The sequence below is a fragment of the Haplochromis burtoni genome, unplaced genomic scaffold (assembly GCF_018398535.1).
Source record: "Haplochromis burtoni strain Fernald_Lab_line unplaced genomic scaffold, NCSU_Asbu1 Contig_261, whole genome shotgun sequence".
NCBI lineage: Eukaryota > Metazoa > Chordata > Actinopteri > Cichliformes > Cichlidae > Haplochromis > Haplochromis burtoni.
In genome coordinates, this window is record NW_024582622.1 from 184542 (window position 1) to 207458 (window position 22917).

General features: G+C 43.0%; 1 protein-coding gene across 1 annotated transcript in view; it reads left to right on the forward strand.

Moving 5' to 3' along the window:
* Positions 1-22917, forward strand: part of arhgef4 (Rho guanine nucleotide exchange factor (GEF) 4) — a gene marked incomplete in the record, with an annotated part of 138132 nt that overhangs the window by 18193 nt on the left and 97022 nt on the right. Inside the window, 2 exon segments of the mRNA XM_042227452.1 lie at positions 11713-12270; positions 20311-20416. Coding sequence (XP_042083386.1) covers positions 11713-12270; positions 20311-20416 — 664 coding nt within the window.

The following is a 22917-nucleotide window of genomic DNA, read 5'->3' on the forward strand; positions in this document are numbered from 1 at the left end:
GTAAAGACCCAGACGACTTACCGCCACTGTCCTACCCCGATATCTTCACGTATCTTGTTTGTGGAGTAAGCGCTTACACAGCGAACCAGTTTCGTAATTACAAGTCACTGGAGGCGCACATCCAATTTACAAATGGCTGGGTGCAAGATTTGGCTATTTTCAAGCCGCCAAACTCTGAGTACGTCGTCAAAGTAAGTCAGCTGGAGTGCACCAAGTGAAATAGCCATTTTCCACCCCCCACCATAATTAATGTTACACATTTATCATTTAACTGCTAAAATATCGTTATCATATTATATGCCCATAATTGTAAAGTACATGTAAATTAACACATTGATAATCGGGTAAATTATTAACGCCAATTTGTGTCCTTCCTGTCTCATTTCATTTATTGTCTTTACATCAACCAATCAAGTCACTCCATTCTATGTTTGATCGCAATTTCTATAACTTCCGAGACCACCAACGATGATATTATTCAGCTATAAAGTGTGATGTGAACATATTTAGAACTTACCGGAATGAAAATGTCTTGAGCACACCAACTGATATCTGGAGACGTAACAGAACTTGATATCAGCTCGTCTCACGGCTGCTATCCAGGCTAGACGCCTTCGTTTGGTAATATCCGATACATGAGCTCCTTCATGTTGCTTCCAGGTTGGGAAAGCATAAAAAGACAATCCGAAACTTATTCCCGTGCCGGTCGTAAGATCGAACATTGCAGCCGACCACACAGCAAGTACGAACCATGGCTATGCTTTCGCTCCTTACTTAGACCCCCAAAATGGCGGATCGGGCCAAAATCCTTTCCACGCCCACCCCCGTGACATCACGCTCCAAAGCCCTATAGTCAAAATCTCTATCGTTGGCCAAATTTATATAGTTTCTATCTTATATCGTTTCTATCGCCCACCCCTACAGAGAATGGTGATGCTGACCTCCGATGGTGCCTCAGTAATGCGAGGAAAGCACAACAGAGTTGCAGCTTTATTAAAGCGGAAAATACCACACTTAACTGAACAACACTGTGTAGCCCATAGAGAGGACTTGGGCATTGATGATGGGTGGAAAGATGTACCTTTGATGCGTGATGTTGGAACTCTTCTTAGAACAGTTTACTCCACTTTCTCTAGATCCACTGTAAAGAGGGGAAAACTGGAAGACCTAGAAATGTTCTTGATGAGGATGCACTGTCATTCAGGCCTCTGAGTGAAGTGCGATGGCTGTCGCGTCACCAAGCTGTGAATGCTGAGGAACTACACTGTGCTGGAAGAATACTGCAAGAGAGAATCCAGTGATAACAGACATCCAGTGGCAAATTACTGTTACAAAAAGCTAACCGATTCAAACTTCAAGGTTACTCTCACCGCTCTGGGAGATGTTTTGGGTGAGCTGGCTCACCTGTGTCTTTCTTTTCAAAGATGCAACCTGACTGAAGGGCACTGCTTGGCAAGAGCAAAGATTGAGAAGTTGCGTTCCCAATACTTGACAGAGGAAAAGGAAGTTAAGTGGAGTGACCGTGTCAAAGAGGCGATGAGGGCCTCATCTGCCCATGGCAGGAATACCAGTGAGATTACTCGTGTTATTCGTAAGCTTTGTGATCACTTGGATGCTCGTTTTCCAGAGGATGAATTATAGGAGTGGTCTGCACTTGACATTGAGGCATTGACCTCAGACATCAGGTTTGAGTATGGAGCAGCAGACACGCTGGCAAAGAAGTATGAGGCCATTCTCCACCCTCCACATTCAGTGGAGGTCATAAACAGTGAATATTCTGATTTCAAGTACATAATGAGGCACAAACTTAAACATGGGTCAATCAGCACAATCTCAGATATGGAGGCTGCAACACTAAAATGTGAGGAGCTAAAACACATCTCGCAGCTTGTGGATATTTGTGCTACATTTCAAGCATCCAGTGCAGATTGCAAAAGAGGCTTTAGTTTAATGAATCGTCTCAAAACAGCATCCAGAAATCGTCTTGAGGCGGAGCATTTGGACCAGCTGATGCGCATAAAGTCAAAGCTGCAAGCAGACGAGGCCATCAACCTGTTTATGAGTATTAGAAAAATGCAAATAATCATTATATACTGACAGACAAAGGGTTACAGGACAGTAGGACTGTCTCCCAGACCGCAGTAGGACAGGAGCTTCACAGACTGGCTCATCATAACACAAGTCAGAGCTTTATAATAAAAATGTTAAGTTTCAAAATTGGAGTTTATAGTAGGCTTGATTTGGTTGGCCGTTCATGTTTTGCCATAGTTCAAATATTCATACTTCCAATAGTGTTGACATAGTGCACAGGTCATTAAAAAAGATTTTTGTAATTGTCACTGTAAGTGGGCTAAAGCTCTTAATTAAAGGTATTCTAACAGAAATGTAAATGCTGTAATTTGATTATTTTAATAAACCATGTAACTTCGATGGATGCGATGCTGTCGTCACCACAGTGCCCACGTCTGATGTCGCTCACAGTGGTCCAGGGGGCCGCTCAGGGACTCTGTGAGTTTGCTCACACACATGAAAAATTAGAGGGAACATTGGTCGTGAGGTCAGTTTCATGATCAATGACACCATTAATGATTGTATAACCATCTGTGAAGACAGGAGGCAGCTTTACACACAAACTGTCTGAACCTACAGCGCAGTTCTGAGGTGGCGTGCCAACATCCTCTCACATCAATAGGTCACATGACATGGCTTCACCTGAACCCTCTGCTTATAATGACCACACCTTTTTTCAAACCTTGGCTTGTGTGATGAGTCATGCGATCAATAGTGGCTCAGTGACCCAGCTGTTGAAAGTGTAGTAACCTGCAGTAGAGTTCAAACAGCTGTGAGTTGGAAGTGAAGAAGCTTTTCAGATGAGAGGTGAAACGTCTTCAAGAAACTTTTCTTTCCAAGCTCCAGTTTTCACAACAGTAACCTTTGTTCAGATCGTGTGCCATCACTGATCTTAGAAATGACTAAATACATCTGGATGTTTGTGATGTACGTATGCTGCTGTATGACAGATGGCCGTTACTGTCTCCCTGTGGTTACAATTCCCCACTATAGTGACGTTTGAATGTGTTTCTGCAGGTGGTGTACATCACTGTGGAGGATCTGCACAAAGTTAAAAGCATGTGATGTCTCCCATTTCCTCTTTTTGAGTTTGCACTGAAAGTTAGAGACCGGAGCAGAAAGAATGTTTGTGGATGGTGGGAAGATTAGTTCTGGGCGCTGTTACGTTTATTGCCAACATTTGTACGGTGCTGTTCAACATTAATAGCATTTTCTGCCACACAGTGTGTACTGATTGTTATATGTGCCACCTTTCTCAGGTCTGCATGTTCTGAGCTGCTCATGTGGTTCATGGGTGACAACTACAAGAACTGTATATAAAAGATGGATACAGCTACACTGGAGTCATCGATTGATTTCTGCGCTCTTTTTTGAAGCTTTATTGACATCATGTGTTATTTTCATATGTGGATAGAAAGCCATCCTGGTGAGGACATCCCTGCTCATGTGGACGTAGCAGAGAAACTGAAAAAGCTACGTCCACATGAACAGCATCAACTTTGTGGGATTTGGACAGAAGGTGTCGCGGCACAATACTGAATCGTTGGTGCATGCATGAAGCACAAAGAACAACAAACTGTACCGATGCATGCAGTAAGAAAGCTCACACGACCAATACAGCTGCCGTGTTCGTGCAGTAGGAGATGCCACGCTGTGTTTATACTGAGCGGAGGAGGGGAGACTGGCTTTGGTGCTCTTTGATTGGCTCATCATCACCTACTATACAATGGAACCAATGAGAAAACTTCTCTCCAGTGAGGCATGATTTAACCCCACCTTCTCCACTGCCACAGACAAACCCTGCCATGAGCGCTCTACTCAGGTTACCTGCAGCTGCTTTTTTAATCCAGCAGATGTCACTATTATACAACACACTAACACAGTGTTGACACGGTAAGGGGAATGTGCCACACACTTCACGAGGAATCAGATCACTAATGCTAAAATATAAGCTAAGGTAAGAAAGCCTGGTTTGCAAGCTGCATCCACACAGCATGTACACTTTTAGACCACGTTCAGTGAGTCAGACAGCAGAGGTGCTGCAGAGCAGACAGTGAACACTGCAGATACGGGAGGAGGAAAGTGAAAGAAAGGGAAATATTTCTCCAAATAAATACATCCACTTTCTTCCTTACAGCCTATCCAGTCTGTCATAGAGCCAGCACATACAGACAGGCATCATTCACACTGATGAGCAGCAGAATCCTATGGATGTTTCTGGACTGTGGGAGGAAGTTGGAGGACCCGGAGAGGAGAACCTACATAGAAGTGTGGAGAACGTAGCAACAAAGAGACCCCCAGTAGGACTCTCCTGTCAGTACTAGTCACCGTTCATACATCAGAAGGACCGGCTCGATTGTATGCTATGTGCCTCTATTCAGACTTTTGAAATTTTGTACAGTTGCTGAAATTTGTACTTTTTCTGTTGATAGAGTGACATTGGCTTTGAATGGAGAGACCTACCTCTCTCAGTTTTCTCGTCGCTCCTTTAGGCAGACACCCGTATATTCCCCTACAGCTTTTACAGTTATTATCATAAATGTCACACAAAAATCTATCAAATTCCTCCCCATTCATGGCTATTGGAGAGCTGGAGGCAGGTTAAAGTGTGAGGCACACAAAAGCTCTTGAACCTGCCACTGTGACCGTAATCTTCACCCCACAGCCATCATTTCACCCTCAAAATGTAGCTACGCTTGTCTTCTTTCTCAGAGTCTACAGATATACTGTATATTTTTGAAATGGAGCCCTTTGTTTCGGAGGAACGCCATCATGAGCTCAGTTTCATCCTTCCATCCTCTGCTGCTTGTCCTTTTCAGGGGTCGTGGGGGTGTGGAGCCTATCCCAGCTGTCATAGGGCGAGAGGCAGGGTACACCCTGGACTGGTCACCAGTCTAACACATAGACAACTATTCACGCCTGTGGGCAATTTAGAGTTTCCAATTAACCTGACCCCACTGACCGCATGACTGTGGGCTGTGGGAGGAAGCTGGAGAGAACCCACATAAGCACGGGGAGCACATGCAAACTCCCCACAGAAAGACCCCGGCCGGGTGGTGGAAGCGAACCATGCTGCCCTGTAAGAAGTACATCTTTGATTATTGAATCCATTTACTTGTTTCTCTGTTTCAATATATATTTTCAAACAGAAATTCAATTCAAAACTGGTTTTTGAAATGAGTCCCAAAAAGTTGATTCTGTTCATGTGGACGTGGTGTTCCTATCAGCTGCACAAAAACAGACTACGGCAAACCCTCAGGAAATTCAACATTGTTAAATCTTAAAAAAATAAAATAAAATAATGAAAAGTAATTTATATATGAAGCTAAAATTTAATAGCAATAAAATGTTCACCTTTGTGTGCATGTCAGAAACAGCTGAGCAGCAGGCTCGGCTGATGTGAGATGTCATGATCCTCGTCTGTGGATGTGGGAGTGTTTTTGTTTTCAGTGGTTACAGACACCCTGACAGTTAGGGTACAGTACAGTACTCTTAAGTGGCAGCCAACTTGGATCTTCTTTTAATTCTCAGGGAGTTTTTGCTGTTCTTTATAACTATAGAATGTGCTGAGAGTGGGCAGTGAGACTATAATAAGTAATATGAATACTAGAACATGTACCAGTTTGCACTGAAGTGCAGACAGCTGCTTAATGTTTTCTTTATTCCAGCCCAGTTAATGTAGTCTGCTGGTGCAGCTGGAATATGGCAGACACTTAGATTCACTCACTGTTTCACATACAGAAAGAAACCGTTTACCTTTGCTGCTTTATATAAAATGTTTGAAGCCTTATAAACTGCAAATAAAAGGAGAAGCTGTTGTTGGCTTACTCTGTACATCAGGGGTCCCCAACTCCAGGCCTCGAGGGCCGGTGTCCTGCAGGTTTTAGATCTCACCCTGGGCCAACACACCTGAATCACATGATTAGTTCATCACCAGGCCTCTGGAGAACTTTAAAACGTGTGGAGGAGGTCATTTAGCCATTTGAATCAGCTGTGATGGCTCACGGACACATCTAAAAACTGCAGGCCCTCGAGGCCTGGAGTTGGGGACCCCTGCTGTACAAGAAGATGAGGCATTTTTAACTTGGTGCTGAATATCGCTGTGCTTAATGTGGACCCATTCCTGTGTACTCTGAGGACTAGGAAACTTCTGTCAGTGTGTGGCACCTCTGCTGAGGCATTTTTCATTACATGACCCAGAGTGGATAATCTCTTCAGTATTCCTGCTGAGGAAATGTGAGAGAAAGTTACCATTTACATTTTTATGTACCACACCTTCTCCAACAGGAACCAAGGAAAATGACACATCTGCCTGTGTCTACAAATGTGAGCGCTACAGTACAGAGTTGCAGTTCATTTAACAGAAAATGCTTAGCAGACAAATTCTAAACTTAAAGTCAAACCACTATTTTTCAACTCATTGATGTGGAGGCTCTATGGAGAGCATCTCTGAGCAGTATCTCATTGATGACGATGAATGTGGTAAGGCGTCAGTGTTGTGCCTCGGTGTTCTGCACCATCTTCAGCTGGAGAGGTTCCTCCACTAAGCCCTTAAGCTTCTTAAGGCACACAGCTCCACTTAATTAGAGTAAATGAAAGACAGCACTTAAAATGTACGATTTTAGTGCAACAGTTTGGTTGGAATACTTCTGATTATTTTACAAAAGAGTTATCGTTATAACCGCCATATTTATTCCATCAGTTTGAAAGCCAACAGCCTTCTGTGGGTCTTGGCTCTAAACATGTAGTTTAAAGATTAAGTGAAGAGTTAGATCACAGAGCCAAAGCTTTGGCCTTCATTGGAGTTCATTGGTTCTCATTCATGAAATACTCTGATAGATGTATTTTAACCAGGTTTGATGTGAATATCTTTTTCTTCATTTGAAGAAAACCTGAGCAGTGTGACTCTGTTGTTCCAGTAGCACTTACACTTACACGTTCAAAAAAACGGTTTTGAACGTGGTTGGGTTGTTGAACTGCATAAGCAGCGCCATCACTGCTGAGGTGGGACGCAGTAAGACAGTCATTTGGAATTTCTTAAATGATCCTGAGGGTTATGGAACAAAAAAGTCAAGTGGAAGACCCAAAAACTGTCACCAGCACTGAGCTGGTGGATCCAGTTGGCTGCCCGTCGAGACACTGGACGATCCTCGACCCAAATTAAGACCGTTGCTGGTGCCCACCGCAGCCCCATAACCATCAGATGGCATCTGAGACTGAAGGGGTTCAAAAACATAAAACGTCTTCAAAGGCCTCGTCTCCTTGAACGCCACAGAACTGACCGTTTGGACCAAACATGGGACGCTGAAAGGTGGAAGAACGTTTTATTGTGTGATGAGAACAAATGTAACCTTAGTGGTCCTGATGGCTTCCAACATTACTGGCATGACAAGCAGATCCAACCTTTTCTGCGCTCCACAGTGGAGGGGGCGCCATAATGGTCTGGGGTCTTTTTCCTTCAGTGGAACAACAGAGCTTCAGGAGGTGCAGGGGCATCAAACGGCCGCTGGCTGTGTCCAGATGTTGCAGAGAGCATCCCTCATGACTGAGGGCCCTCGTCTGGGTTTTACAACAGAACAACGCTACAGTACACAATACCTGCAGGACAAGGGACTTCTTCCAGGAGAATAACATCACTCTTCTGGACTATCCTGCGTGTTCCCCTGATGTAAATCCAACTGAGAGCCTTTGGGGGTGGATGGCAAGGGAAGTTTACAAAAACGGACAACAGTTCCAGGCAGTAGATCCCCTTCATGCGGCCATCTGTTCCCACTTGGAGAAATGTTCCCATCACCTCATGGAAACACATCAAGCATGCTGCAATACATTTTTGAAGTGATCAACAATAACGGTGGAGCTCCTCACGACTGAGCTCATGTTTGGATCTTTGATTTCTGTTTTAGGGGGTTTACAGGGTTTTTTGGAGGTGTGGTCCTAAACTTATGATCAGCTGTAACAGCCTGTTTCAGTTTAAGCATTGTTTTCAATAAACTGCATGCTCAAAAAAACGTTTTGTCTCACTCCCATTTCTTCTTGTTGCATGTTGAAGCTCTACTTGGAACCTTGTTAAGATCCAAACATGCAAAATAGGATTTTTTGCCATTTTTCAAATGGTCTTAAACTTTTGATGTGGACTGTATAAACCATCTGGAGCAGGGTTTGCAAACTCATTTTACATTGGAAGCATATCTACCTGACTTTGATCATATGTGGGTCACACCAATGAAACTGCCCTTTCTGCCAGTGTTCAGAAGTTTAACGACACATTTAGTCCCTAAAATATCTTGTATACAAAATGAAGTGCTATTTTAACAGAAAGAAATCTGTCAGCACGACTCTTTGGCTATAATTTTAAGAATTAAATGCGGAAGATGACAGAAACCTATGGCTTAATTACTTCTGTGTAGCATGAATGGCCATGCGAGAGGTCTTTATCAGTAGGAAAAGCTGTAAAACCTCCAAATTGCAGTTAAATTTTCTGTTTTCCTTCACATTTTCCAAAGCCATCCAGTCAGCGGGATTTAAGTCCTGCTGAACCGATTATGACCCCCGGGCCTTATGTTTGACACCCTGATCTTAGAGTGTCACACGCTGATTTGTGCCAATTTGTACTTTTATAGTTTTGAAAAGCAATTTATAGCAGACCCAACCAACAGACCATTGTGTCTACCATGCACAATCCCATGTCCTTGAGTTACGTGCAGAGATCACGAGCTTCTCTGTCTGAAACCGCAGCTCTGTATTTATAGCAGGGCTTCTTAGTGTCTTTCCTTGTTATTTAGAGATCAAGGTGTACCTGCTGCTTTGAGGCTGGACTAAGCTCTGGCTAATGTAGAGTAACCACACCCCTGAAACACTGCGAAACAGGAAGGATTGCTCTTTGCACTGTCTACGGTTATCTTGCTACAAGACTTTCTGTTAATGAAATCTGTGTGTGGAAAAGAAGAAAAGAAGGGGTGGAAGATCAAACAAAGACATTAACAAACACTAATTATGATCATGGACAAAGCAGAGGAGTTCAGGAGGGATCTTTGAAGATGTAGTACTGGGAAAGAGAAGAGCTTGGACACATGTATGTAAATGCTGGTGTTCGAAGTGTTAATGTATGTGAGCCACACCATGGGAGCTGTGCTGAGCTGGTTTGCTATTCGCGTTCGTGCTCTGATGCTGCACAGCGGTGGTGCACTGAAGAAATGGAGAGTAAGTGCAACCTTTGACCTTTAACAGAATGTAGTATGTGTGAGTGTGGACTAGCCTGATGCTTCAAACAGAAATGTTTTTACAAAGTAACAATGATATGGAGACATTTCATGCTTGAGGTTCTTCAAAGAGCTGACAGTGCAGACGTATGATCAATAAGACTGCAGACTGTTCAAAAGTAGGTCTACAACTTATTGTTTTATCAGTGAGGTGTTTTATGTACTTGTGTTTTATTGTATTGTATTTTATATGGGGCGATCGTGGCTCAAGAGTTGGGAGTTCGCCTTGTAATCGGAAGGTTGCCGGTTCGAGCCCCGGCTTGGACAGTCTCGGTCGTTGTGTCCTTGGGCAAGACACTTCACCCGTTGCCTACTGGTGGTGGTCAGAGGGCCCGGTGGCGCCAGTGTCCGGCAGCCTCGCCTCTGTCAGTGCGCCCCAGGGTGGCTGTGGCTACAATGTAGCTGCCATCACCAGTGTGTGAATGTGTGATGTGAATGGGTGGATGACTGGATATGTAAAGCGCTTTGGGGTCCTTAGGGACTAGTAAAGCGCTATATAAATACAGGCCATTTACCATTTTTGTATTTTATTGTACAGCACTTTGGTCAGCCTCGGTTGTTTTTAAATGTGCTTTATGAATAAACTTGACTTGACTACTGTGCAGAAAAGCATAAACATTACTGTAACCTCTGTCTTATGTGTAGCAGAGGCAAAGCAATATAAACAAGAAGAAGGTTGGCTAACATAAGCATTTGATCCTGATATTTGTTAAACTGACCTTAAGTGGCAGCAGACAAGATTCAAGATTATTTATTTGTCACCTGCATACGAGTACAACACACAGTGAAAGATAGCCTGACATGCTCCTCGACTGTGCAAAGAAGGAGAGAACCAGTACAACAGTCAGGAGCCTTCAGCTGCACTAGCTATTCATAAAATGACTCTCTCCATTTTCAGATGCACTTGTTTAAACTAGCTTGGCTCAGTCTGATTGATGAGTTTTCACCTGAGAGAGCCTGAGCTGTTTTGAATGGTGCCTAAAACAATAAACAGGCTAATGTTGTCAGGGCTCTGTGTGCGGGCAGGCGAGAGATGAGGATCCAAATGCAGGACTCGGAAAACAGAATGTAACTCAAAAACCTCAGCTTTATTGCTGGCAGGAAAACAAACATGAAGTGAGGATGGAACACTGAGACCAAGGACACACAGGCATAATCTGATGGTACGACGCGACACCGAGCATGGGAAAACACAGGGCTTATATACACAGGGTAGTAACGGGGGAATCGGCAACAGGAGGGAGACACAGCTGGGAGAGATCAGGGCTAACGAGACAGGGGGAACAAAGCTGCACACACTAACATCAGACAGGAACAAGAACCTTCAAAGTAAAACAGGAAACAAAACACACTTTACTAAGACACAGACTAGACAGAGACAGACTTGACACTGACCAAAGGCTACTAAATGATAATCATAATCACAACAGTATCAGATCATAAATCATAATATAGAAAAACACCAAGATAACTGAAACACCAAGTACCAGAGAAACATAAAGGAAAATCCATGATGCAAAAGTACCAAAACATAATGAACTCAAAATACTGGGTCCAACGGACCCAGAACCGTGACAAATGTGCAAAGCTTTGCATAGCACAATGCTAGAACCTGAAATAAACAGATACACAAAATCAACAAACGAGCATATACGATTTTGCACACAATTTAGTGGAATACAAAACACTGTGTGTGTGTGTGACTTGTACAGAGTGAGAGGCTCCCTGAACCAAAACAGCTGCACAGCATTGTGCAGCACCATGCAGGGACCTCTGGTATGTGTCTAGTTGGTCAGGGCTTCATCCTACAGCAGGATAATGACCCAAAGCATCAGTGCAAGCTGTGTCAGAACCACCTCAGGAACAAAGAACAAGGCGGTGAGCTTGAAAACACGGAGGTCCAGCACAGTCTGCAGACTTAAACCCCATCGAGCTGCTTTGGGATGAACTGGACAGAAGAGTGAAAGCAAAGCAACTACAAGGTCCACATTTATGGGAACTTATGCTGCAGATATGGGAAGAATTTTGGCAGATATAACAGCTGAACACAGTCGTGTTTCTACAATAGAAATCAAATATTCGTCACAAACGTGGCTACTCTGCTTAGGCTGCTGCCCCCGCGACCCGGCCTCGGATAAAGCGGATGGAGATGGATGGATGGATGGATGGTGGCTACTTTGATGAGTTAATGAATTCTTTTTTTTGTTTCAACTCCAATTAGTTATTTGTACTATGCTTTCATTTCAGAGTGCAATGAGACATTAAACTGCATAGTTTTCAATAACAAACTAGACCGGTAGTGTATAAAATGATAGATATATGTCTGTGTGTGCTAAACTTGTTGGTTTGTTACTCAACCTCGTCTTCTTTAATGTCTCCACAGCCACAGGAAGCCCCTGACGACTCTCACAGCCTCTCTGCAGCAATGGACTCAGAGGAGAGGGGCTTTGGTATGGTTTCCCTGAAGTGGTGTGAGCAAAGCACAGGAGATGGGGAAACATTTGAGTACTTTGACTCCTGCTCATGGCACAGTGACATCCTGTCAGATTTTAGTGGAGAAGGAGAGGATTCTGTGGACGCTTTGCTGCGACTGGAGGATGCCTACATTTTTCGACAAACAATGGGAGTCAGCGTCTGCAGTGGGCACACTAAGGCTCGACGCAGAGAATCAGTATCAGCAAAGGACAGCCACCGAGATGTCACAGAGACTTATGTCAAACCATCTACTTACAGCATGAAAAAAGGACCAGAAAACTGTGTGGCACCAAATCTTCCTTTGAAACTCATCAAAAAAGACCTTTTTTCAGTTGAGATCCAACCCCATTTAAACACAGAGAAACTAAAAGAGCAGTGCAGTTTACAAACTGTTGTTACAGGTGGCACAGAGCCATGCAGTCTGCATATCCAAAAGCAACACAAAACGGAGACATTTGATGCAAAGGTAAACACTTCAGACACGCAAGTAGTGAAGTTGCTGGAACAACCTGAGGTCAACAGTGGGGACAGACTGAATAGAGACTAGGAAACACAGGACAGTACTGTGGAGACACAGCAGCAGCATTGTGCACATGAAAACAAGACACATTCACAGATTTAAGAAGAAGAGAGAAGGCATGTGGAGTAAAATTAGAAACATGTAACGTTGAGGATGTAGAAGTACAAAATCCTGACCTGCTCAGCACTTATGTGTAAATAACAGTTCCTCTTATTCTAAACAGGGAAAACATTTACAGGTGCAATCAGTGTCAAATACAATGTGGAAAAATGCAGAGTGAAGACAAAACAGACTTACGTGAGAGTGATATAACATGCATGATAAAAACAAGGGTAATAATACCGATGCAGCAGTTCCTACCTTCAGAGATATCAATTCAATTCAATTCAATTCAATTTTATTTATATAGCGCCAAATCACAACATAAGTCGCCTCAAGGCGCTTCATAGATACAGAGAAAAACCCAACAATCATATGACCCCCTATGAGCAAGCACTTTGGCAACAGTGGGAAGGAAAAACTCCCTTTTAACAGGAAGAAACCTCCGGCAGAACCAGGCTCAGGGAGGGGCGGCCATCTGCTGCGACCGGTTGGGGTGAGAGAAGGAAGACAGGATAAAGACATGCTGTGGAAGAGAGACAGAGGTTAATAACAGATATGATTCAATGCAGAGAGGTCTGTTAATACATAGTGAGTGAGAAAGGTGACTGGAAAGGAAAAACTCAATGCATCATGGGAATCCCCCGGCAGCCTAATGCTATTGCAGCATAACTAAGGGAGGATTCAGGGTCACCTGGTCCAGCCCTAACTAGCTTAGAAAAGAGTAGCTATTGAAAGTAGAGATAGTGTCTGTCTCCTGAATCCAAACTGGAAGCTGGTTCCACAGAAGAGGGGCCTGAAAACTGAAGGCTCTCCCTCCCATTCTACTTTTAAATACTCTAGGAACAACAAGTAGGCCTGCAGAGCAAGAGCGAAGTGCTCTAATAGGGTGATATGGTACTACAAGGTCATTAAGATAAGATGGGGCCTGATTATTTAAGACCTTGTATGTGAGGAGCAGGATTTTGAATTCAATTCTGGATTTAACAGGAAGCCAATGAAGGGAAGCCAAAACAGGAGAAATCTGCTCTCTCTTTCTAGTCCCTGTCAGGACTCTTGCTGCAGCATTTTGGATTAACTGAAGGCTTTTCAGGGAGTTTTTAGGACTTCCTGATAATAATGAATTACAGTCGTCCAGCCTGGAAGTAATAAATGCATGAACTAGTTTTTCAGCGTCACTCTGAGACAGGATATTTCTAACTTTAGAGATGTTGCGCAAATGGAAGAAAGCAGTCTTACATATTTGTTTAATATGTGCGTTGAAGGACATGTCCTGGTCAAAAATGACTCCAAGGTTCCTCACAGCGTTACTGGAGGCCAAGGTAATGCCATCCAGAGTAAGAATCTGGTTAGATACCATATTTCTAAGCTTTTCAGGGCCGAGTACAATAACCTCAGTTTGATCTGAATTAAGAAGCAGAAAGTTAGCGGCCATCCAGGTCTTTATGTCTTTAAGACATTCCTGCAGTTTAACTCATTGGTGTGTGTTATCTGGCTTCATGGACAGATAGAGCTGGGTGTCATCTGCATAGCAGTGTAAATGTATGCTATGTCTTCTAATGATGCTGCCTAAGGGAAGCATGTATAATGTAAACAGAATTGGTCCTAGCACTGAACCCTGTGGAACTCCATAATTAACCTCAGTGTGTGAAGAGGACTCTCCATTTACATGCACAAACTGGAGTCTATTAGATAGATATGATACAAACCACTGCAGCGCAGTACCTGTAATACCTACAGCATGTTCTAATCGCTCTAATAGGATATTATGGTCGACAGTATCGAATGCTGCACTGAGGTCTAGCAGGACAAGCACAGAGATGAGTCCACTGTCAGAGGCCATAAGAAGATCATTTGTAACCTTCACTAAAGCTGTTTCTGTGCTGTGCTGAGCTCTGAAACCTGACTGAAACTCTTCAAATAAACCATTCCTCTGCAGATGATCTGTTAGCTGTTTGACAACTACTCTTTCAAGGATGTTTGATATGAAAGGAAGGTTGGAGATTGGCCTATAATTAGCTAAGACTGCTGGGTCTAGAGATGGCTTTTTGAGTAAAGGTTTAACTACAGCCAGCTTGAAGGCCTGTGGTACATAGCCGATCATTAGAGATAGGTTGATCATATTTAAGATCGAAGAATTAATTAATGGCAGGACTTCTTTGAGCAGTTTTGTAGGAATGGGGTCTAAAAGACACGTTGATGGTTTGGAGGAAGTAATTATTGAAGTTAACTCAGAAAGATCAATTGGAGAAAAAGAGTCTAACTTAACATCAATGGTACTAAGAGTAGCTGTAGATAATATTACATCTGTGGGATGATTATTGGTAATTTTTTCTCTAATGATAAAAATTTTATTTGTGAAGAAGTTCATGAAGTCATTACTAGTTAACGTTAAAGGGATGGTTGGCTCAACAGAGCTCTGACTGTTTGTCAGCCTGGCTACAGAGCTGAAGAGAAACCTGGGGTTGTTCTTATTTTCTTCAATCAGTGATGAATAGTAAGATGTTCTGGCTTTGCGGAGGGCTTTCTTATAAAGCAGCAAACTATTTCTCCAGGCTAAATGATGATCCTCTAAATTTGTGACACGCCATTTCCTCTCCAGATTACGAGTCATCTGCTTTAGGGTACGTGTTTGAGAATTATACCACGGAGTCAGGTACTTCTGATTAGAGACCTTAGTTTTCACAGGAGCTACAGTATCCAGAGTCGTACGTAGTGAGGAGGTGAAATTATTAACAAGATAATCGACCTCTGTTGGGGTAGCGTTCAGATAGCTGCTCTGCTCTGTGTTGGTACAGGGCATTGAAGATGATAACAGTGGGTGGATTATATTCTTAAACTTAGTTACAGCACTTTCAGAAAGACATCTACTTTGATAAAGTCTACTCTTCACCGCTGTGTAATCAATTATTGTAAAAGTAAATGTTATCAGGAAATGATCAGACAGGAGAGGGTTTTCAGGAAACACTGTTAAATGTTCAGTTTCTATGCCATATGTTAAAACAAGATCTAGAGTGTGATTAAAGTGGTGGGTGGGTTCTTTTACATTTTGAGAGAAGCCAATTGAGTCTAATAACAGATTAAATGCCATGTTGAGGCTGTCATTTTTAGCATCTACATGGATGTTAAAATCACCCACAATAATTATTTTATCTGAGCTCAGAACTAAATTAGATATAAAGTCTGAGAAATCAGACAGAAACTCTGTGTAAGGCCCAGGTGGACGATAGATGATAACAAGTAAGACTGGTTTCTGAGTTTCACAGCTGGGGTGGACGAGGCTAAGCATCAGGCTTTCAAATGAATTAAAAGTCTGTCTGGGTCTTTCATTAATTAATAGGCTGGTGTGAAAAATTGCTGCCACACCGCCCCCTCGGCCTGTGCTTCGAGGTTTCTGGTAGTTAGAATGACTCGGGGGTGTTGATTCATTTAAACTAACATAATCATCCTGCTGCAACCAGGTTTCTGTAAGGCAGAGTAAATCAATTTGTTGATCAATTATTAAGTCATGTACTAACAGAGACTTGGAGGAGAGAGACCTAATATTTAATAATCCACATTTCACTGTTTCACTCTTTGGTTCAGATGTGGATACTGTATTGTTCTTTCTTTGTAACTGTTTATGTTTAAGTTGTTTGTTGATGGATATCAGAAATATGCAAACGTGTGACAGTATTTCTACATCACCACACTCGCACAGAATCCAAACACCATAGAAGAACACAGCACAAAGACAGTTCATGCATCACAGAAGCTGATATATGCACCCAATCCATAATTAACTGTATTTGCACGTAAGGTGGATATTTGCTGTTCACAAACTCTGTTTGAAGAGATCCCCAGCAAGTAACTGTCAGAGAGCCACCCTTCGGTTTGTGCTACTGCACCAGAGCCCCAGGCTTGGGTGCTGGGTGGACTTTGAGTGTGTAAGCACTGCAGTAGAGGCAATGATCTTGCATGATTTTTTTCCTCTATCCTTTTTCCATAGAGACCACAGCCTGCTTTCCTTCTGATACCTGCCCTATGTTGTGCTGTACATTTATGGATGTTTGGTTTCTCCGATGTACAAGTCTAAGCACTCCTCACTGCACTGCAGAGCATTCACTGTTGCTTAGTTTGCGTTTGGGAAATCTGTCCTGGCCAGTTGTTGCCTGAGTGTGTGGCTGGGTCTGATGTGCTCTGGGATGTCGTGCTTGGAGAAGATTCTCCCGAGTTTCTCTGACAAAGCTGCTACATAAGGGATGGCAGTGTTGTTCCATTTGTCATTCTGTTTCTCACTAGTTGGTGTCCGACCTCCTTTCGTGTGCATCTTTGCACAGTTGGGGTTGTTGTGAAAATTCAGTGCATTTGCTCCAGGCCCAGGAGTGTCAACAGCGCCTGTACAACACAGGACTCAGGGAATTTTACTGGGAGAAAAAATGCTTGTATTACTCCCTTCAAGTTCAAAGTTGCTCACCGAGTGGCAAGGACCCTTTGTGGTCACACGGTGAGTGCGCAACGTTGACTATGAGGTGGTACGGTCACACAGCTATATCACCTCAAAGTCCTAAAAGCATGGAGAGAGGCTGAAACTGCATCTCTGGTGAGCCTGGTTAAGGAGATATATGAGCTGGGGCCGGTGGTGCCAAATTCCACCACTGCTGCCTCCCTCCGTTGTAATAACCATTTTACACAGGCCCAGAGAGCAGGTGTTGCTGCACTGCAACAGTCGTTTGCTGATGTGTTCAGCAAACGACTGATAAAAAGCTTTGTATGAGCACAGTGAGTGTTGCAAATACTGACTGGGGTTAGAAGTGGAGCTGAAACCCAGCTCGCAATGTTGGATCTGCTGCCTGCGTATTGTAGGATCTACCTTACTGTCAGGGCTCAGCCGTCACAGCCGAGTGACGGATGTTGCACAGTTCTTCAACTAATAATCTAAGGCGCTTGGACAGAAAGCAACTGGACTTCTTTAAGTTTCTTGAAGATGTGCTTTCTTCCATTTGTGCAATACTTTCTTTCCCGAGGTGGCCAAAGTGCTTGCACAAAAGGGGGTCATATGATTGTCTTTGTATTATTGTAGGGTCTTTAGCTTTCAACATAAAGTGCCTTGAGACAGCTGTTGTTATGATTTGGCGCTATATAAATAAAATGGAAATGAATTGAATTTAACTAGGGAGCCCACGACACATCCATGTTTTCATCTGTTGTATTATAAATATGTGATGGGGAGGCAGAGGTCTGGTGTGCAAATGTGATCGGGGTAAAGCTGGTTCTGTTTTGTAAAGAGATGTCTGCTGTAGTCATTTTCTGACAGTCTTTACTTGTACAATACCTAAAACCAAGGCAGTGAAAAGTGAGACTACAACAAAAGACACTATTCAAATACTCATGCAGGTGGGAGAGGCTTTTGAGGTTGTGTATTGGCTGCAAAGCAGTGATAGAAAATGTCTTTGAAACACTTTAATAATGAAAATAATCATTTAATAACCCAGGGATGACATATGCAAAGAAAAGAGAATTGGTCCAAGCATTAAACCCTGAGGGACTCCATAATTATTAGCCCCCTTATGAAAATGATGCATTTCTGAAGTATTTCCTAAGCACTGTTAAACAGAGTCACGAGTTTTTCACATAACTTTTGCAAAAATCTTAGTTTTATTTTGGATGTTTACAGTGTTGGGAAGGTTACTTTTAAAATGTATTCCATTACAGATTACAGATTACATGCCCCAAAATGTATTCTGTAACGTATTCCGTTACGTTACTCAATGAGAGTAACGTATTCTGAATACTTTGGATTACTTAATATGTTATCATGCTGTTTACAACAACGTGAATGTACTATTGCTGTGTGATTTATTACTATTACTGAAGGTCCGCGACTCCGAACTGTAGTAAAGGGACCTCTGACTAATACGGGGGGGTCCCTGTCGGCTCGTAGCCGAAAAATAACTTTACTTTGTTGTGTGGGTCAACTTTGCTAGCGAGAGACAGAGAGAGGCGTTGAAAGGCTGCTCCAACAGAACTTATTGTTTTCGGAGGAAAACAGGAACACAGCGTACAGTCGAGTCTTAATAGCTTACTTACAACTGGGCTCGTCAGGCTCTCTTCTTGGCTGAAGTGGTTATTATTATATTTACATGCTTCCAGCTCCCGTTTTTGCTTGATGACAACTCCTACTTTTCCTTTTTCTCCTTCCTCGCTCACAGACCCATAACGTGTATGGCAGTCCATTCTCCCTGCAGCACGGACTACACTGCCCATGATGCTACATTCTTTAGAGCTATGCTTGTAGCATTCTGCCTGTTAGCTTAGCACAACAACAATGAAAAGGCGCTCTCTCACCCAGGAAACACGCAGAGAGAGAGCGTCGCCCTGTAACCATGGCAACCGTAACGCTGCCGCGTGGAACAACAGAACGTAGCTGTCAAACAAAACCCAAACAGTCCTGACCCGCGACAATATGAAACAGGAAGTACCGCAGTGTAATCCATTTATTTCAACAAAGTAACTGTATTCTGAATACCACCTTTTTAAACGGTAACTGTAACGGAATACAGTTACTCATATTTTGTATTTTAAATACGTAACGGCGGTACATGTATTCCGTTACTCCCCAACACTGGATGTTTACATTACACACGCACACATGCATGCACGCATGCAATTAATTGACTGTTTTTTTCATGCCAATATATATCACAAACACATGTATACAAATGAAGACCATGATAGCGTGCATGCAAGAAGTAGCAGAATGACGAGCCCTAAAAAGTAGTCATCAAGATCCACTTATTTCCAAAGTGGATATTTTTTTTAAACAAAAAGAAATACTTTTCTTTCACAAAAGTCCCCAAACTGACGCGCCCTCCTGATGATAGTTGTGTGTCCTTTGGTGGGATTCAAGCTGGGACCAGTCGATAAGCTTCACTTTGGTCTTCTGGAGACAGCTGTTCACCAGGAAGGACGTGTGTTTTAGTTGTTGTGTTAGTAAAACACACAACCTTCCAGGGATGGTTTTATAAGCAAAGGAATGACAGCAGCTGTTTAAAGCTATCTCCAACCCGATTATAGAGACTGATTGATACTGGAGAGGATAAATCGCAGCAAAAAAATTTCACCTGCTTCCAAGGTGCATGGAGAGGATGAAAGAATTCACAACGCAGGAACTCCAGCAACACTTGAGGGAAGATGAAGAACTTTAATAATTGACCCACGCGTTTGTGGCCTTCATGACCCTGATGAAGGCCACAAGCTGAAACGCGTGGGTCAATTATTAGAGTTCTTCATCTTCCCTCAAGTGTTGCTGGAGTTCCTGCTTTGTGATACTGGAGAGGAGCCAGAGGTAGATGACAAGGTGAACCCCATTATGGAATTTCGGAGGAATAATATCCATTGGATATATGGATTGGAAATACAAACTTGGATAAAACTCAGACAACAGGGTAGTCTGAGGCACTTGGACAGGACATGGACATTGGATGACATGGCAGGAAAACCAGAAAGAGAGCAGAAGTAAGAAGTCTATTGATGGAAGAACTCAGGATTGTTCTTGGTGATTAAGCCAGAGAATCAGGATGTTCTTGCATCTTTCAGTCGGTTGAGCAAGATTAAAAACTCCTTCATGTTCTCATAGTGCAGAGGTTGGTAGCAAAAGCCTTGTCCAGGTCCCAGCTCACTGGAACGATTGGTAACCCTTCAGCCTTCAACCCACATAAGTCACATAAAGTGACTCAGATTGGAAATACATACTTACACCGCTCTGTCATTATTTAACCCACATGTTGTCTCTCGAACACCCATTCATGATTCAGGTTTGTCCAGTATGTGACTGTTACATGTTAATGATCCTCATCGGGGTGCCAATGAACAGTGATGATAATAAAACATGCTCTATTTCCACAGCTAGATGCCGGAGCCTCCCTGGAGCCCATCAAGGCCCACTGCTTCTCCCACAGCACCCCAATCGGTCTTGACTGCTTGGGCAGGAGGAGACAAATCTCTTATTCCTGTAAGTACCGACTCTGCTTCTGTTGAGTTTAGATTCTGGTGTCTTATTGTGGCAGCGTTTTTGACTGAGCGTTCGAACCTGTGCAGCTTTAGTCATCAGATCATGTCTCTGTTCAAAAAATGTCTGTTTATTTCATACTGGGCTGAGTGTTTTTCAGCTCTGCTGACAGAGGTTAATGAGGAATGACTAAGCTTACTTTCTAAATGTACCTGATCATGTTTTTCAGCTTTAATTTCACAGGCACTTCCTGTTATGTAAAGAGGCACTGATGCCATTAAATACGAACATACAAGGCCTCATGCATATTTTCATCATCTCTTTCTAATTATGTTTGTTGGGTCTGTGTTTCCACAAGCCCCGCTAATTCTAGAGACTTATTCATCATGAAGAAAACAAGACAGTCGATTGATCGATCACTTGCGCAAGGGAGGCCTGTGTCCACCACGAAAATCACCCCGACTCTGACCTCCTCCTGCTGTCTTTTTATTGAGAGACAGTTCACACAAAACACGTCATAGCAAAGCAACGCCCACTTGGTTCTAAGACAAGGCATTGTATGTATATGTGTGAACTTCTGTAAGAATGTGTGTGTGTGTTACCTCCTGCTGACCAAAGGGTCATAAAAGCAGGAAGCTTACATCAAAAGAAGCAGATCTTCCAGGATGTATCTGCAATAAAACATTACAGCCCCCCACCTCGAGAATCTGGGGGGAAGGACAGTGAAATTCCTTTCATCAGAGTGGGCAAGCATAAAAATGACAACATTAAACAATTCACTCTAACAATGTTTTTCATCTATCATCTTCCTGAGCAGTTGTTTTCCTACAGCTGCCACCATAACTATGACTATCAAAATGTGGGAGTAAGAAAACAAAGTTCAGCTGACTTCCATCTGCAGTCTAGTGGCCATTAGAACACGCCCACCACACACCTCCAGCCAGGTAACAGCACATATTTAGATATAGATTTTTCTGCCTGGCTTTGAGAGATGATACAGCTGAATCACATTCCTCTACTAAAAACAGCAGAGGATATTCACGTTGGAACACTTTACCTATATCGCTCATCTTACATCATTTAAAATGTGCACACACACACACAAACAAACACCACCACCAACAACACCACCACCAACAACAACCACACACACACACACACACACACACACACACACACACACACACACACAGTTCTTACTGTTTGTCTCTAAAACTAACCTCATAAATTAGACATTCAACAATGACTTGTTTGTTGTTTAATACAGGAATTTATTTCTAGATGACATTAGTGGAGATAATCTCCTCGAATAATCAATAAATGAATCAATCAGTTCCATTAGTGGGTGTGGTCAGCTGCAGTGTTGTCTCTCCATATGCCTGACACTTCTGTCATGTATGTGTTTTTGCTCTAGTTGTTGTTGGTGGGGGTCCGGGTGGGTGGCGTGTGGTCTGGGTCCTTGTGGTGGTGGATGCTGTCCTTGGGCTGAGCGGCTAGCTTCTTCGCCAGGGCTTCATGTGCGGGATCTGGGGCCCTGGTGCCTGGGGTCTCCTGGTGGAGGCCCGGTCTATGGTGGTACTCCATTGTTATTGTGGGCCCATGTTTTTTCTTAAAGGTGCAGGAATTGGCCATGGATGGCACTTCTCTGTGTGCTAGTATGCTTTTATTCCATTTTCTCCTTTATATTACACATGGACTGTAATAAGAAACTACTGATAGAAATTAATAATCAGGTAAAAGAAACACATGAAGAAGAGGAGTCTATAGAGCTCATGTTTGGCCTGACGTCACATTCTGCTGGACAGGACAGGCTGAAACAAACCAAATGTAAACTTCACTGTGCTCTTATCAGCATTGGTCCTTCACTGCTGTCTGTCATTAACAGAGATGGGCAGTAATCCGATTACTTTTTTCAAGTAACGAGCAAAGTAAGGGATTACTATTGCAAAAACGGTAATTAGATTACCGTTACTTTCCCGTAGGAACGCTGCGTTACTGCGTTACTAAAACCGTGATTTTTTGCGAGAATGTCTCACGACAGTGACGTAAGCGAGTGTGACGTTCGTGACAACAGCTGTGTGCAGATCAACAATGGATCACATATCGAGTGCAGAGAGAGTATGAGCGTGCAGTGTTTAAAGCGTGGAAGTACTGACCTTACTTTGAGTTTGATTCCATAAAAAGTGACAAAAACATTAGTGTCCGCTGTGCGTGGGAAGAAAACTTCTTTTTACAGCGAAAAAACCCCTAAACTTCCAACAAGCACCGAGTAGCTACGACGTAATGGGAAACTCACAGAGACACTCACGGATTCTTCCACTGACCACGGCACACCTGCACCAGGGTAACCCTCCGCCTGCCCCACTCCTGCTTTACAGGTGAAAATAGAGCAACAGGACCGCTGAGTCTTTGACTTTATTTATTTTCTGCTGTGTTTTACTTGCATCTATTTGAAAGACTGAGTGTAAACACAAAAATATTTTATTTTATGTGCAGAAAATAGG